The sequence below is a fragment of the Bos grunniens genome, chromosome 29, assembly GCF_055505025.1.
Source record: "Bos grunniens cultivar Pamir isolate PY7600 chromosome 29, Bosgru_T2T1.0, whole genome shotgun sequence".
Lineage (NCBI taxonomy): Eukaryota > Metazoa > Chordata > Mammalia > Artiodactyla > Bovidae > Bos > Bos grunniens.
The window spans coordinates 9,101,330-9,119,794 of NC_141193.1; the positions used below are offsets into that span (position 1 = coordinate 9,101,330).

Here is an 18,465-nt window from a genome sequence, read left to right on the forward strand (position 1 = left end):
CAAATATTGCCAGTTAAGAAAGTCTTATTCAAATGGAATACAGATAATTAAAACCTTCAGCTAACCAGGTTGATTTTGGTGGTGTTCTTATTTTTAGGGTAAAGTCAAATAAGGTGAATACTGAATTCTTTCTGTTAAAAAGATTTTTTTCTCGTTTTTAGATTCAGTCTCTGCATTTCTGACATAATTTATTTTCATAAGTCCATGAAGCACTGCAAAATTCTTAATTGACTAAGAAAAAGTGCTTTTGTTCAGCATTGTGTGCGCTAAGCATTCTGTGGAGGCTTCCCTTATAGCTCAGTAGGTAAAGAATCTGCCTGCAATGCAGGAGACCTGGGTTCCATTCCTGGATTGGGAAGATCCCCTGGAGAGGGAAATGGCAACCCACTCCAGTATTCTTGCCAAGAGAATTCCATGGACAGAGGAGCCCGGCAGGCTACAGTCCATGGACTTGCAAGAGTTGGACATGACTTAGTGACCAAACCACTACCTGTGCTAAAATACAAAAATTTTCTACGACAGATGAAAATAATCTTCCTCGTAAACCTTTTAATTAATTAGAATGTAAATTTCCCCTAGTATTCTATTGAGTTGTGTTTAAATAGTATTTTCATGGAAACAACCTTAGAAATATATGTGTCTCTACCAATATACTACCTTGAGACAAAAGGCACTCCCACCATCAGCAAAAAGGAGCCACACCCAGCAGTTCTAGAGTTGGCTGAGAGTTTCCATGTACCTTTGTATATGATGATGTGTTTTCTTTGGCGTTCTCTGTGAACTGGGAACTTTAAAAGACTGCCAGCAAAAACAAGGCATGAAAATGGTATGCTTCTGTTTTTGGGTGTGTTGCTTTTGCTCTTTAGAAAATGTGGTATTTCAAAAGGAGAATGGAAAACTCAGGTCATAACTTTACCCTGAGTCATGCACACTGCTCAGTGAACTCTTTCTTTAAGTATAGTTAGGATTTGCTTTTCAGAACTCTCTGGACAGTAAGGATGAGAACTGAGGCTTGCTCTGCCCCAATGGTTTTCAACCCAGGGTGGTTTTGCCTGGTTGGGACACTTGGCAATGCCTGGAGACATGTATGGGTCTCCCAGTCAAGAGGGAGCGCGATTGATACCTGGTGAGAAGAGGTGAAGATGCTGCTGAATATCCTAAAGTGGGATAGTTCCCCATAACAGAGCTATTCACCCACAATACCAGTGGTGCTGAGGCTGAGAAACCCTGGTCTAAACCGTTCAATTGATCTACTAACTTCTGTCTGAATTCCCTGAAATAGCAATTGTGATTGCTTCCAAATAACTGGTTTCGTTGAGTTTATCAATGTTTTCAAATATTTGAGGAGCATTTAAACTTCTTTCCCCCATAATGCTTTTTCTGATAGAACTTGTTTCTTAAGATGTATGTTTTCCGTAGGGTCAGAAAGGCCACTTACAATTCAGTTGTCTCATCTGCATTTATTTAGCCTGTGCTGCTACGTTGTTTTTTTCTGCCCTTTAAAAATCCAGAAATCTGAAAAGAATTAGTGTTGTAATTTGCATAGTCTCTACAAATCTTTCCTAATAATAATTAATTTCCCTTGTTAGTCTTTCGGCCATTCTGTATGTGAAGTTGTTTTGGTGAAGTTGTTCAGTTGCTAAGTTGTGTTCGACTCTTTGCAACCCCACGGACTGCGGCATGCCAGGCTTCCCTGTCCTTCACCATTTCCTGGAGTTTTCTCAAACTCACGTCCACTGAGTCCAGTTATACATCGATTAAATAAGCATATTTAAACCTAGTGATTAATCTGGATTAAGATGTGTATTAAAAAGGAGAGGCTAAGTCAGTGTTTTAAAAGTACTTAGAAAAAACTTCCATGTCAATTATTGGAATCCTTTATAATTACCAAATATTTTCAATATTTCTACATACTTTGAAATGATGACTGATACAGTATTACTTTGAGCTATTTACAGCACTAATAATTGGCAGTATAATAGTTTTACCACTCACCTTTTTTTTTAAGGTAGGTTTTAAGTTCACTAAACTTCAGTTTTTCCTAAACGTAGGTTTATAAGTTTACTTAAATGTAAACGGATGGTCTGGGAACTGGGATCTCACAAGCTCTGTGGTGTGTCCCCCCCAAAAAAAGTGTATACTGAGGATAGATATGACTGGTCAGGCCATATCTTTTGTATGTGTATAAAATGTCACATCTGTTGTTCATGAACTCTTCATATACTAAACAAATATTAATTGTTCATATAAGTGAGTGTTACTCAGAAAATGTCAACTTAGAAAATAATTACTTTTCTAAGGGAGAAGGCATATAAGGTTACCACTTAAAGGTTTTTCTAGCACCATCCCTGGAGGTTAGATCTCCAGTATGATTCCTGAGAAATGGAAGTAATTTCACTGCAAATAGGGTGTCTCTTTCCCTTAAAAAAAACCTCAAGTCTTTTGTGGAGTCCTTGCTGTGCAAGTTGCTTTTTTTATCATGAATTTTGGTCTGTTCTTTAGCCAGGCCTATACAGTTTAAGTTAAACCAAAGCATGAATAGGTTCCGTAACAAGTTTGGCCAATTTAGATATTCAGGAAATTTTTGGTTGTGCAACTGGCATTGAATTTTAGAGCTGGAAAATGGCTTTATCTAACTGCCTAATTTTGTAGAAGAAACTGAGACATAGGTAAGTAAAATGATTTACTCATGCTGTTAACAGTTAGTACGAAACTGGGCCCTGAAGTCTGGGCTTCCCTGATTGTTAGGGAAGGCCTCTCTCCTCTACATACTCTTTCACTTGCATAACAATCTTTGCCAAACCAGGAGCTGAAGTTACAGAAGGAAGAAATGATAGGGTTTGGTGGTACATTGCATATGAGGCAGGAAAGATGTGGAGGCTGAAAGGCAGAGATTTGAGAGTGGAGTAGCTGGCAGGATTCACTTTGATGATACTAAATGACTAATGATACTATATGCAGAGGTTTAATCTTGCCTCATTTTACTGTTGAGATTGAAGGCTGGACATGCCCAGAATCACACAGGTTGTTAGTGGGAGAACTGGAACAGGAACTTGTCCTCTGACTCTTATACCCATTTATTTCTGTGTAATACTCCACCGAGACTGCAAGAGTAGGCTGATGGTGGAATATCCAGGTGAATGTATGCCGTAGGCAGTTGCACCCTTGGACCCAAGTGCAGGTTAGAAGTTAATGAAGTTGCATCACCAAAATAGAGGGTGCAGTGAAATTAATTAATTAATGGGCTTCCCTTGTGGCTCACCTGGTAAAGAATCCACCTGCAATGCAGGAGACCTGGGTTCGATCCCTGGGTTGGGAAGATCCCCTGAAGAAGGGAAAGACTAACCACTCCAGTATTCTGGCCTGGAGAATTCCATGGACTGTGTAGTCCATGGGGTCGCAAAGAGTCAGACACGACTGAGCGAGTTTCAGTGAAATTAATGAGCAGAGAGCTCAATCAGGGAGAGGATGAGATCTGTACAAGGCTAAAGCAGGGCACTGGTGGGCATCACAGGCTGAAAAGAGGTTGATAAAGAGGCTGGAAGGGAAGGAGGAGTGGGCATTGTTGTAGAGTCCAAAGGTTTTAAGAAGTGTTAGAAATCGTGGGCCATTGTGTTTTATCACAGGTGTAGGGTTGAATGAGAATCAAGAAAGGCCTATTGCATTTGGCAGGTGAGGTCACTGATGAACTAGATAATGGTTTCAACAGACTGAGAGGAAAGTCAGATGGCAAGGTGATGAGAAGGGAATGGGTAGATGAGTGCATGAAGACAGACTTGAAGGAGGCTGACAGTGACAGAAAGGAGACTGGGAGGAGGAAGGGAAGAAACTGACTTTACCGCAGTTCTTTACGTGTACTGTTAGGTTCAGTGTTCATGATACTAGAAGCTATTATTCTATGGTATTTACGGGGCCTGAACGTGACAGTTTCCTTACTCCCCAGGAGCTCATTACAATATACAGTTGTAATGAGTGGAATAATCAGTGAAGGTCGCTCAGTGGTGTCCGACTCTTTGCCACCCCATGGGCTATATATAGTCCATGGAATTCTCCAGGCCAGAATACTGGAATGGGCAGCCTTTCCCTTCTCCAGGGGGATCTTCCTGACCCAGGGATCGAACCCGGGTCTCCTGCATTGCAGGTAGATTCTTTACCAGCTGAGCTACAAGGGAAGCCCCAAGTAGAATAATAGTATGTGCTAGTATTCTTTTTTTTAATTAATTTATTTTAAATTGAAGGATAATAGGTTTGCAATAGTGTGTTGGTTTCTGCCATACATCAGCAGGAATCAGCCATAGGTATACATATGTGCCCTCCCTCTTCAACCTACCCCACCACCTCCCAATAGTATTTACTGGTAGGGGAAATAGGAAAACAGGTTCATTTGATTGAGTCCATAATATGTGTCATGGGCTTCACAGGTGGCTCAGTGTTAAAGAATTGACCTGCTAATGCAGGAGCCACAGGAGACCTGGTTTTGATCCCTGGGTTGGGAAGATCCCCTGGAGAAGGAAATGGCAACCCACTCCAGTATTCTTACCTGGGAAATCCCATGGACAGAGAGAGGAGCCTGGCAGGCTACTGTTCGTGGGGTTGCAAAGAGTCGAATGTGACTGAGCACGCTCGGAGTTTGTGTCAGACACTGTTGCTTTGAGATGGTATTAGTTTTATAAATAAATGGAAGTACAAATGGTTGGATGTTTACCCACAGTCACATTGTGACTAAGAGGTGGGGTTTACTTGTTTATTATGCAAATGTTTCCTGGATGTCTCGTCTCTGTGGGCACTGTTCTGGTTCTTGGGGGACAGAGCATTGAACAAAAGAGACAAAATTCTCTGTCCTCATAGATCTTACATTCTGGAGGTGAGAGAGTAAGGATTCAAGCCCTGTGGACTGAGGACTGGGTGGGTCAGGCCTGAGGGAGGGTGCAGGTGAGTGATAAAGGATGAGCAAGTGTTTGCTGGAGTCAAGCGGAAGGCACATTTCAGGCCGTGGAAACAAATAGATGAATAGGCTGTATGTTTGAAATTTTGAAATTAGAATAGCACTTGGATCCTAACTTTCTCCTAGGAGCAGTATAAATTTACCTGGGAAGATGAGGAGAATAAAGAATTAGAGAAACTAAGGCAACAGGGTGGAGAAGACAATGGCACCCCACTCCAGTACTCTTGCCTGGAAAATCCCATGGATGGAGGAACCTGGTAGGCTGTAGTCCATGGGGTCGCTAAGAGTTGGACACGACTGAGCGACTTCACTTTGACTTTTCACTTTCATGCATTGGAGAAGGAAATGGCAACCCACTCTAGTGTTCTTCCTGGAGAATCCCAGGGATGGGGGAACCTGGTGGGCTGCCGTCTATGGGGTCGCACAGAGTTGGACACGACTGAAGCGACGCAGCAGCAGCAAGGCAACAGGGTGAATGGTGAAAGGCTTTGACTTAACAGAATTAAGATTTTAGCTTTGAGCCATCAATCCATAAAATGTTTTTGATAGTTTTGATACGTAGTTGCTGTCATGGTATGTTTATGTACTATAATGAAGGTGTTCAGCCCTAGGGAATGAGGTGACAATTGAAAGCAACGCTCTGGAGATGTTGACTTGAATGATCAACCTGATAGGCAGGAAATATTGGAAGCTGGCCTGGCTAAAGGAGAGGGCCCTGAGGTTTTGATTAAGGGCTTTAAGGGGTTGGGGGGATCTGAGATGCAAAGATAAATGCGCAAAGGACATTTACATGATACCTAAAAATAAGATTTTTGCTTGTATGATCAATAATATAGTTTTATTGTCTTAGGAAGTGAGAGATAAAGATAGTATGGTGAAAAGTGAGCACCTCTGTTTGAATTATTGATGTGTGTAGTTCAAAATGATTTTTCCTTTATGTGGACCCAAACCGAGATCTTTTAAAGTCCTTTGTGCCTACTATACTGTTAGAAATGCAGGATCTCCCCAGCTCCCTCAACTAACTATAGCCCGGTTCTCTTCCTTTTCACTTTACTATAGGCAGAAAGAGGAAGAGATGAGGAAAGTTTTTATCTTTTTTTTTTTTAAACTGTCCTTAGTGGTCTTCATCTTTTCTTGAAGTGCAAGTCATTGCGTACAACTGTGTGTATTTGTGTCACGGAATTTTTCTATCTTGTTTGTAGTCCAAGTTATCTTCCATGCCTGTTGCCCTGACAGTACCACCTGCATCCTTAGGGTGGTGGCTTTCGACTATATTACATACATATTCATTCTTATTAACAGTTGTTTGTTGTGTGCCTGCTTTCTGTTGGAAATTGCTCAGTGAACTAATAGATGAAGTGGAAAGAACCAGTGCCAGGAAGTTAATTGTGGAGTCCGGAGGACTACTGTATTGGTTACTTGGTTTGGCTGTCTCTCATAGACCCTCTGGAGAAGGAAATGGCAACCCACTCCAGTGTTCTTGTCTGGAGAATCCCAGGGACGGCAGAGCTGGGTGGGCTGCCATCTCTGGGGTCGCACAGAGTCGGACACGACTGAAGCGACTTAGCAGCAGCAGCACAGACCCTCCAAGTAAGTGATTTAAACAAGGTAGACATTTTCCTTTTCTGTGAAACTGAGCCAGCAGTGGCAGTTTTGCGACACTTAAGTCCTCAGCCCTACCTGTCTCGTTGCTCTAATATTCCTGAGGTGTTACCCTCACACGCCTGGTCCAGGGTGACTTGCTCCTTCTTTTGCATCTAACCAGCAAGAAGGGGGAAGATGCATGATCTGAAAGTTGCTGTGTCATTTCCAGTCAGAACTTAGGCACTAGTGATACCCTGCATACAGGGTTGGTTTGGAAATGTGTTTCTTCTGAGTATTTATATGCCTAGCTAAAAATATTACCATAGCAGCAGGAGAAAAATGGATGTTGGGGGAGCAACCAGCCATCTCAGGGACTTTGGTACTGCTTTGAGTATTGCACAGCACTTAACCCCATGCCTTATCCATAAGGTGTGAATAAATTGTTCTCATTTGTTCTTTTATATGAAAGATTGAAGGTCTTCACGCCCCGGATTCACCTGCTGTTATGTCAGTAAGAACTCCAAAAGATTATTCACAAAAATGTTTCCTTTTTGTAATGGGAAATAATGGGAAAGAAAAGTGTTAGTATCTGTGTATTATAGTGCCAGCATGACATTTAATCTATAGTTATAGGTTGTTTTCCAGTAGTTTGCAAAAAAAGTAAAAAATGGCAAGCCTTTTGTTGCTATCTGATACTGTAAGTTTAAAAAATGAGCAGCAGTGCATACTTAAAGGGTAGAGTCTGGCAGTCAGGCTGTTGTGTCTGCTTTGCCTGCTATCATCATTCAGCCTTCAGTGCTTCCCAGACGAAAGGGTTTCTGGGACCATATGTATGATTTTGGCCATATCTACCTACCTCTACTATGCTCAACTTAATATTTGTTCTTCAATTTGCTTTAAATTCATTAGTTTTTTTTTTTTTTTAACTTAGCCTCCTTCTAAGCAATAATCCACTAAAACATGGTTTTGTTTCCTAATTCAGTTCAGCTCAGTCGCTTAGTCGTGTCCGACTCTGTGACCCCATGAATCACAGCATGCCAGGCCTCCCTGTCCATCACCAACTCCCGGAGTTCACTCAAACTCATGTCCATCGAGTCAGTGATGCCATCCAGCCATCTCATCCTCTGTCATCCCCTTCTCCTCCTGCCCCCAACCCCTCCCAACATCAGGGTCTTTCCCAATGAGTCAATTCTTTGCATGAGGTGGCCAAAGTATTGGAATTTGCTTTAGCATCGGTCCTTCCAATGAACACCCAGGACTGATCTCCTTTAGAATGGACTGGTTGGATATCCTTGCAGTCCAAGGGACTCTCAAGAGTCTTCTCCAACACCACAGTTCAAAAGCATTAGTTCTTCGGCACTCAGCTTTCTTCACAGTCCAACTCTCACATCCACACATGACCACTGGAAAAACCATAGCCTTGACCAGACGGACCTTTGTTGGCAAAGTAATGTCTCTGCTTTGGAATATGCTATCTAGGTTGGTCATAACTTTCCTTCCAAGGAATAAGCGTCTTTTAATTTCATGGCTGCAGTCACCATCTGCAGTGATTTTGGAGCCCCCCAAAATAAAGTCTGACACTGTTTCCACTGTTTCCCCATCTATTTGCCATGAAGTGATGGGACCAGATGCCATGATCTTCGTTTTCTGAATGTTGAGCTTTAGACCAACTTTTTCACTCTCCTCTTTACTTTCATCCAGAGGCTTTTTAGTTCCTCTTCACTTTCTGCCATAAGGGTGGTGTCATCTGCATATCTGAGGTTATTGATATTTCTCCCAGCAATCTTGATTCCAGCTTGTGTTTCTTCCAGTCCAGCGTTTCTCATGATGTACTCTGCATATAAGTTAGATAAGCAGGGTGACAATATACAGCCTTGACGTACTCTTTTTCCTATTTGGAACCAGTCTGTTGTTCCATGTCCAGTTCTAACTGTTGCTTCCTGACCTGCATACAGGTTTCTCAAGAAGCAGGTCAGGTGGTTGGTATTCCCATCTCTTTCAGAATTTTCCACAGTTTGTTGTGATCCACACAGTCAAAGGCTTTGGCATAGTTAATAAAGCAGAAATAGATGTGTTTCTGGAACTCTCTTGGTTTTTCGATGATCCAGCAGATGTTGGCAATTTGATCTCTGGTTCCTCTGCCTTTTCTAAAACCAGCTTGAACATCTGGAAGTTCACGGTTCATGTATTGCTGAAGCCTGGCTTGGAGAATTTTGAGCATTACTTTACTTGCGTGTGAGATGAGTGCAATTGTGCGGTAGTTTGAGCATTCTTTGGCATTGCCTTACTCATTCATAATTTCCTAATATTCATTAAATACCCAATTATTAGAATCTGCTTGCTAATGCAGGAAACATGGGTTTGATCCCTGGGTTGGGAAGGTCTCCTAGACAAGGAAATGGCAATCCACTCCAGGAGAATTCCATCTAATCCATGGGGTCACAGAGAATGGGATGTGACTTAGCAACTAAACAACAGCAACAGGTGTCCTTTTAACTGCTTGAGAACCTCTCCTTTAGTACAGGAAGTGGTGCTTTGCTTCGTTTCATAGATTCCACTGCTGCTTTTTTTTTTTTTTTTTTTTGGTAAACTTTCCGTAAATCCACATAGCTAAGTGGCTCTGAATTTCAAAGAATATCTTTGTGCTTTTAACTCTAGAAGAGAAACTACGAGTTAGTGTTAATTTTGAGCTAAAGAATTGCTTGCCTCTAAAACCTTGACTAGGTTTTTAAGAGTGATCTGCAAAGCATAGTGACCTACAGATCTTTTCAAGTTTTCTCCAGGACTTGGGACCTGTTACTTAACTTTTGTAGGCCTTAGTTTCTTTATTTTTAAAATGGAGCCGTATTATTTACTTCGTAGAGTTCTAAGGATTAAGTAAAATGATGTATGTGAAAGGCTTGGCCGTGGCAGGTACCCTTTCTACTCTTGGTGGACTTTTGGTTTATTTTCAGTTTGGGACCATTTTGAATGAAGCTCATGTGAACATTCTTGCGTATATGTTTTTTGATGGATCTACACATTTATTTCTCGTAGGTATATACCTAGGAGTGGAGTTGGCTGGGTCATAGTTACGTTTAGTTTTAGTAGATCCTGCCCAGCAGTTTTTCAGAGTGGTTCCATCCCTATCAGAGTGTCTGAGAATTACACTTGCACCATTCTGACGGGCAAGCAGTGGTATCTCCGTGCGGTTTGGATTTACATTTCTTTGTTAAGTAATGGTATAGAAACTTTTCATACGATTATTGACCATTTGGATATCCTTTTTAAATGAAATGTCTGTTCATAATCTTTTGCTTATTACTCTTGTTAAAGATGGAATAGTTGTCTTTTTCTTTGGGATTTCTATAATGATTCTGGATATGAGTCCTTTGGAGTTATGTGTTACAATATTTTCTTTTAGCCTGTAACTTGCATTTTTACTCCCTTAATGATGTCTTTTAATGAACAAAATTCTTAATGTTAATGAAGTCTAATTAATTTGTCTTTTTTCTTTTCTTTTATGGTTGGGTGCTTTTGTGCTCTGTTTAAAAAGTTTTTACTCTTCCATGCTAAAGATACATATATTTGAAACTTTTTTTTAATCTCTATAACAACATAGGTGATGCTATGGAGAGTGGAAAGCCTGGTCCAGTGCAGGTTGTTTTGGTTCAGAAAGACCAACATTCCTTTGAGCTAGAAGAGAAAGCCTTGGCCAGCATCCTCTTACAGGACCACATCCGAGAGCTCGATGTGGTGGTGGTGTCGGTGGCTGGTGCCTTCCGAAAGGGCAAGTCCTTCTTTCTGGACTTCATGCTACGCTACTTATATTTCCAGGTGAGGTAGAGTTATTTTATTTCAAATTAGAAAGTGGAGACTTTTGTGTCCAAAAGAGCAAACTCACCTCATGAGTTAATCCTTGATGTGCAAAGTTACTTGAATAAGTTTTAATGGAAATTTCTTATTTCTCCTATAGAAGGAAGGTGGCCATTCAAACTGGTTAGGTGACCCAGAAGAACCGTTGACAGGGTTTTCATGGCGAGGGGGCTCTGACCCAGAAACCACCGGAATTCAGATCTGGAGTGAGGTTTTCACTGTGGAGAAGCCAGGTGGAAAGAAGGTAAGGAAGAAAAAGACTTACAAGCTACCAAATACAGTGAAATGAAAACTTTAATGTAGTTTTCAGTTAATCTGAAAATGTAATTTTCAGATAATCCAGTTAAAATGATTTTTATCAAAATGATATGAGTTTAAGATTTAAAAATAATGCACGAATGCAGTTTAAAAGGTCAGTGGTAGCAGAAGGCTTCTGAGATGACCTAGCCCTCCGTCTGCTCATTTTCACTCCCAGAGGCTAATGCTCTCAACTGTTCAGAAGTTCCTTTACACTCCTACTTCTGTCAGCGTTCACTCCACCCACCCCTCCGGCTGTCAGCGGCTCCTCTCATGAGCCTCATAATCTTCAGTTGTAGAGCAGCTCCCAGATTTCTTTGTAAGGGTCAGCTGGGGCAAGGTATATGTCTGCTCCAGTGGAAAGAGAGAATCTGGGGTTACGACTGTTTCTTAAATAGACTTTAACCCTTCCTTCTGTTTTTAGTCTCACCCTAAAGCATCTTTCCATGGTTGTTTGTGCCTCTCATTTTTTGTCTTTCCAAGGCTTGAGATTTCCTATCTCCCCTTCACGTTGTTCAGTTTCAGCCTTTTCCTTGATGTTAAGTTATTAAATATTTTGAGAGATGCAGAATTGATGCATGACTCTTGATCACTGTTTCCACAGCTTCTGTTTTATGAATTTCCTTATTATTTCTTTAAATATTTTGTTTCTGTTTTAGTAAAGTTTCAGAAGAAAGGTATATTAGAAAACCCTCTACTTTTTTTTTAAATGCTTAGATATGCATACAAAAAAATGTGTAGCAAAATAGGGATATTTTTGCACTTTTTTTTTTCAAGGAAGAGAATGTAGAGAATTCCCTGGCAGTCCAGTGACTGGGGCTCTGATCACTGCCAAGTGTACATGTTTGATTCCTGATCAGAGTACTAAGATCCCGTAAGCTGTGGGGGCGAGGAGGTGGGTAGGAAGAGACTGGAGGAGAATGAGGATTTTTTGAAATATAAGGTTAGAAACTTTAGCTTGGAAGGATCTTTAGATATTATTTTATCCATTCTTTAATTTTTTAAACAGCTTTATTAAGATACAATTGATATTCCATTTCTCCCCTCCCAAGTTTTGTGCTTTTGTCATATATTTTACTATAACAACATTGTTTTTATTTTTATTTATGTTTAAATATTCAGTTATCTTTTAAAGATATTTAAATAATAAGAAAAAAGCCATGTACTTACACATGCAGTTACCATTAACTGTACTTCACTTTGAAGTCCAGATTTCTGTGTCCAGATTTCTATCTATTTTTTGTGTTCATTTTTTCCTCCCGCTTGAAGGACTTCCTTAAATAGTTCTTGTAGTGCTACTCTTCTGTTGCGGAATTCTTTGAGCTTTTGTTCTGTGTCTGAAAAGTATTTCACCTTTGTTTTGAAAATAGTTATGCTGGGTATAGAATTCTACGATGGGAGTTTTATCTTTCAGTGCTTCAGAGATGTCACTCCCCTGCCTTTTTGCTGACATTGTTTCTGCTGAGAAATCTATTGTTATTCTTATTTTTGTTTGTCTTTGTGTTTAATGTGTCTTTTTTTGTCTGGTTGCTTTAAAATTTTTTTTCTTCATCATTTTTTTTTTTTTTTTTTGGAATTTGATTATGACATGTCTTTGTGTATTTATGTTTCTTGTGTTTGAATTTTTTTGAGCTTTTTGAATCTGCAGGCTTATAATTTTTATAAAATTCAAACATTTGGGGGGCCATTGCTTCTCCAAATATTGTTTTGTCCCTATTACATGCATGCCAGGCTGCTTGAAGCTGTCCCATAGCTCACTGGTGCTCCATTCACTTAAAAAATTTTATTTCTCTGTTTCCTTTCAGATAGTTTCTGTTGCTAAGTCTTCTAGTTTACGAGTCTTTTAAATCTGTTGTTAATCCCATCTAGTGTATTTTTTTCTTTAAACATTTTTTCTTTATTATTTATTTTCACTGTCAGTTCAGTTCAGTTCAGTTGCTCAGTCGTGTCTGACTCTTTGCGACCCCATGAATCGCAACATGCCAGGCCTCCCTGTCCATCACCAACTCCCAGAGTTCACTCAGACTCACGTCCATCGAGTCAGTAATGCCATCCAGCCATCTCATCCTCTGTCGTCCCCTTCTCCTCCTGCCCCCAATCCCCTCCAGCATCAGAGTCTTTTCCAATGAGTCAGCTCTTCGCATGAGGTGGCCAAAGTACTGGAGTTTCACCTTTAGCATCATTCCTTCCAAAGAAATCCCAGGGCTGATCTCCTTCAGAATGGACTGGTTGGATCTCCTTGCAGTCCAAGGGTTTCTCAAGAGTCTTCTCCAACACCCAGTTCAAAAGCATCAATTCTTTGGCGCTCAGCCTTCTTCACAGTCCAGCTCTCACATCCATACATGACCACTGGAAAAACCATAGCCTTGACTAGACTGACCTTTGTTGGCAAAGTAATGTCTCTGCTTTTCAATATGCTATCTAGGTTGGTCATAACTTTTCTTCCAAGGAATAAGCATCTTTTAATTTCATGGCTGCAGTCACCATCTGCAGTGATTTTGGAGCCCCCAAAAATAAAGTCTGACCCTGTTTCCACAGTTTCCCCATCTGTTTCCCATGAAGTGATGGGACCAGATGCCATGATCTTAGTTTTCTGAATGTTGAGTTTTAAGCCAACTTTTTCACTGTCCTCTTTGACCTTCATCCAGAGGCTTTTTTAGTTCCTCTTCACTTTCTGCCATAAGGGTGGTATCATCTGCATATCTGAGGTTATTGATATTTCTCCCGGCAATCTTGATTCCAGCTTGTGTTTCTTCCAGCCCAGCATTTCTCATGATGTACTCTGCATATAAGTTAAATAAAGCAGGGTGACAACATACAGCCTTGACGTACTCCTTTTCCTATATGGAACCTGTACTGAGTCTTAATTGTGGCTCACAGGATCTTTGTCATGGCAAGGGGGCTTCTTAGTTGCGGCATACATGTGGTGTCTAGTTCTCTGACCACGGATTGAACCCAGGCCCCCTGCATTGGGAGTATGGAGTCTTACCCACTGGACCATCAGAGATGTCCCTCATCTAGTGTATTTTTCATTTCAGACATTGAGATTTTCATCTTCAGTTTATTTTAGGTCTTTTTTTAAAAATGTTTTTTATGGCACTTAACTTTTTGAATGTGTGAAGTACAGGTATACAGAATACTGTTTTAGAGTCATTTTCTGTTAGTTTTATGTCTGTGACAGTGATTTTTTCTCATTTGGGTGGTATCTTTGCGTGCTCATTTGAGTCATATCTTTGCATGCCTGCAAACTTTTGGTTGGATGCCAGAATTTTAACTAGTGTGAATATTAACTAGTTGAATGCTGGATAGTTTTGAATTCCCATAAAATACTTAGCTTGTTATGTAGGATGCATTTAAGAAATTTGGAAGCTGATGGATTCTTTTTGGTCTTGCTTTTGAATTTTAGGGTTTGTTAAATGAGACAGCTGTATTTAATCTAGAGCTATTTGTTCTTTACTACTGAGGCAAGACTTTAGAATTACAGGGCTTTTGTAGTCTGACTGGAGGGAAGAGGTGCTATTCTTGCCCCCCTGTGAGCAGTGGGTAATCTTCCCTCTAAGCCTTTTGAATGGCTCTTTCTCCAGCATCAGGTAATTTCCTTATTCACATGAGCTTGTCGAGACTCAGCTGAACACTTGATGGGGACTCTGCGATCCATGGTGTTCTTTGCCTCTGTAGCCCTCTCCTCTCAGGCGCTCTGCCTAAGAGTCGCGTTGCCTTGGTCTCCCTGACTCTCAGCTGTATTTTCTCAACTCTGGGACTCTGTTGGCTCTGCCTGGGTTCCCCCTCCTTAGCCAGTTAGCTGTGTCACCTGCAGGGCTGACCTCATCTGTTTCCTTTCTCTCAAGGGTCATTATCCTTTGTTACCTGATGCCCAGTGTTTTGCCTCTGTTTCATAAAGTGTTAGTTGCTCAGTCATGTCTGACTCATTGTGACCCCCTGGACTGTAGCCCACCAGGCTCCTCTGTCCATGTGATTCTCCAGACCACAGTACCAGAGTAGGTTGCCATTTCCTTCTCCAGGGGATCTTTCCAACCCAGAGATTGAACCCCGAGTCTCCTGAATTCAGACAGATTCTTTTTTTTTTTTTTCAAATTCTGCACAATTTTGCTTATATGTGGAATCTAAAAATTGAAACAAGTGAACAAATGTAACAAAATGAAAATGAGTTCTAGATCTGGAGAGCAAGCAGATGGTTGCTAGAGGGGATTGAAGTTGGAGGAGGAAAAAAATAGGTGAGGGAGATTAAGAGGTACAAACTTCCAGATACAAAATAAATGAGTAATGGGCATGACATATACATTATAGAGAAGATAGTCAATATAATCTTTGTATGGTGACAGATGAAAACTGGACTTAGCATGGCGATTTTTTTGAACATAGAGAAAAAATCGAATCACTATGTACCACAAACTAAGACAATGGCATAGGTCAGTTATACTTTAAAAACAAACTAACCAATAAACAAACTCATAGAAAAAGTTTTGTGGCTACCAGAGGCTAGTGATGAAAGATGGGGAGAATTAGATGTATTCAGTCAAAAGGTACAAACGTCTGTTTATAAGATAAATAAGCACAAGGGATGTAATTAATGTACAACATAATATAATTAACATACTGTATGTTATATATGAAAGCTGTTAAGAGAGTAAATCCTAAGAGTTCTCACCACAAGGAAAAAAATTTCTTTAATTTAGTATCTATGTGAAGTTGATTGATATTCCCTAAACTTATTGTAATAAATATTTCATGATGTAAGTCAAATCATTATGGTATAAACCTTAAACTTATGTAGTGCTATCTGTCAATTATACCTCAAGAAAACTGGAAGAAAAAAGGTATGAAAAGGAATATTGATACACACACAAAAAGAGAACCTGATGAGTAGGAAATAGTTGTTTATATTAAAGTAACAGAGTTAAGCAACAGAGGAAGTAAAAGGGTTTTATAATTATTCAAAAAATTATAAAGGGAGGAAAAGACAGGTGTCAACAATGCTTTCTTGAATTTAGAGCATGAAGAAATAATTTCTAAATTTGATAAATCAAGAAACAGCAATACAAGTATATTTTAAATAGGAAAATAACCACCAAGAGAGTACAAACGAAACTGGTTAAAAATAGATGGCTCTGAGAAATGTAAATCAGAACTACACTTGGTACCACCTCACACTGGTCAGAATGGCCATCATTAAAAATTCTGGAAATAACGAATGCTGGAGAGGGTGGAGAGAAAAGGGAAGACACCCACACTGTTGTGGGAATATAAACTGGTACAGCCCCTATACAGAACATTATAAATAGTTCTCAAAAAACTAAAAAGAGAGTTGTCCACCAATCCCACTCCTGCTGCTGCTGCTGCTAAGTCACTTCAGTCATTTCCGACTCTGTGTGACCCCATAGATGGCAGCCCACCAGGCTCCCCCGTCCCTCGGATTCTCCAGGCAAGAACACTGGAGTGGGTTGTTATTGCCTTCTCCTCAGGCAGATTCTTTATTGTCTGAGCCACCAGGGACAGTAGTCATCAGATGAATATGTCGTATTTTATTTACCTATTTCCCTATTGGTGGGCATTTAGATTGTTTCTTTTTTTTTCATTTTGTAATCCCTGCTATAGTGAACAACCCGAAAAATGTTTTTGCGAGTAGTGTGCAAGCATGTCTCCAGGCCACAGTTTTTTGAACTGTGTCCATGACCCAATAAAGTGTAGAGAAATCAATTATTGCTTACGACCAGTTTCGTTTTTTCAGATTAATTATTCATTTTATTTTTTTAAATTAATTAATTTTAATTGGAGGCTAATTGCTTTACAATATTGTGGTGGTTTTGCCATACATTGATATAAATCAGCCATGGGTGTACAGTTCAGTTCAGTCGGTCAGTCGTGTCCAACTCTTTACAACCCCATGGACAGCAGCACGCCAGGCCTCCCTGTCCATCACCAACTCCCGGAATTTACTCAAACTCATGTCCATTGAGTTGGTGATGCCATCCAGCCATCTTACCCTCTGTCGTCCCCTTCTCCTGCCTTCAGTCTTTCCCAGCATCAGGATCTTTTCAGGTGAGTCAGTTCTTTGCATCAGGTGGCCAAAGTTTTAGAGTTTCAGCTTTAACATCAGTCCTTCCAATGAATATTCAGGGCTGATCTCCTTTAGGATGGACTGGTTAGATCTTCTTGCAGTCCAAGGGACTCTCAAGAGTCTTCTCCAACACCACAGTTCAAAAGCATCAATTCTTTGGCACTCAGCTTTCTTTATAGTCCAACTCTCACATCTATACATGACTACTGGAAAAACCGTAGCCTTGATGAGACAGACCTTTGTTGGCAAAGTAATGTCTCTGCTTTTTAACATGCTGTCTACGTTGGTCATAACTTTTCTTCCAAAGAGTGTCTTTTAATTTCATGGTTGCAGTCACCATCTGCAGTGATTTTGGAGCCCCCCAAAATAAAGTCTGTCACTGTTTCCCCATCTATTTCCCATGAAGTGATGAGACCAGATGCCATGATCTTCGTTTTCTGAATGTTGAGCTTTAAGCCAACTTTTTCACTCTCCTCTTTCACTTTTATCAAGAGACTCTTTAGTTCTTCTTCGCTTTCTGCCATAAGGGTGGTGTCATCTGCGTATCTGAGGTTATTGATATTTCTCCCAGCAATCTTGATTCCAGCTTGTGTTTCTTCCAGTCCAGCGTTTCTCATGATGTACTCTGCATATAAGTTAAATAAGCAGGGTGACAATATGCAGCCTTGACGTATTCCTTTTCCTATTTGGAACCAGTCTGTTGTTCCATGTCCAGTTCTAACTGTTGCTTCCTGACCTGCATACAGATTTCTCAAGAGGCAGGTCAGATGGTCTGGTATTCACATCGCTAAGAATTTTCCACAGTTTGTTGTGATCCACACAGTCAAAGGCTTTGGCATAGTCAATAAAGCAGAAATAGATGTTTTTCTGGAACTCTCTTACTTTTTCCATGATCCAGCGGATGTTGGCAATTTCATCCCTGGTTCCTCTGCCTTTTCTAAAACCAGCTTGAACATCTGGAAGTCACAGTTCACATACTGTTGAAACCTGGCTTGGAGAATTTTGAACACGGGTGTTCATGTACACGGGTGTACATGTGTCCCCCATCCCGGGCCCCCCTCCCACCTCTCTCTTCCCCATCCCATCCCTCTGGGTTGTCCCAGTGCACCAGCTTTGAGTGCCCTGTCTAATGCATCGAACTTTGACTGTTATGACCAGTTTTTTAAAAATAAGAACTAGGAAGTATTAGAGTATATATAGTGCAGATAAAAATTAAATTTCAGCTTAATGCATGTGCATATTGTAATATAAAATATATTTCTTACTGTGGGTTCTAGTGAAAAACATTGGAAAGTCTCTTAAAAGTAAAATTACTGGGTCTGAGAATACCCATTTCCTCTATTTCTCACTGTTGCCAAACTGTTCTTGAAGGTCGTTAGAGCATTTTACTGTTCCACTACATGATATATGAATACCATTTCCCTCCAAATATCCAGTACTTTAAGTGTACATAGGACTCCCACTCCTCAAAGAGCTTCTCTTTAGTATTTCTTCTTTTTCCCTCTAGTTAGCCTCATTTTTCTTATTAGCAGATGTTATGATTTTCTTTTTCATTGAGAGATAATTTGCCTACAATAAAATTCATCCTTTCAAAGTGTGTAATTCAGGTATTTTTAGTACACTTATAAGACTGTGCAAGTATTACCATGTAATGCTAGAACATTTTTATCACCCCCCCAAAAGAAACTCAGTCACGTCCCATTTC

The 18,465-nt window shown here is 40.3% G+C and overlaps 1 protein-coding gene across 2 annotated transcripts in view; it reads left to right on the forward strand.

Annotated features, from left to right (window-relative positions):
* ATL3 (atlastin GTPase 3) overlaps positions 1 to 18,465 on the forward strand; it is a 41,978-nt gene that overhangs the window by 3,083 nt on the left and 20,430 nt on the right. For both annotated transcript variants that reach the window (XM_086384462.1, XM_086384463.1), the window contains exons 2-3: positions 10,131 to 10,345; positions 10,485 to 10,628. In XM_086384462.1, coding sequence (XP_086240588.1) covers positions 10,131 to 10,345; positions 10,485 to 10,628 — 359 coding nt within the window. The remainder of the gene's footprint in view (positions 1 to 10,130; positions 10,346 to 10,484; positions 10,629 to 18,465) is intronic.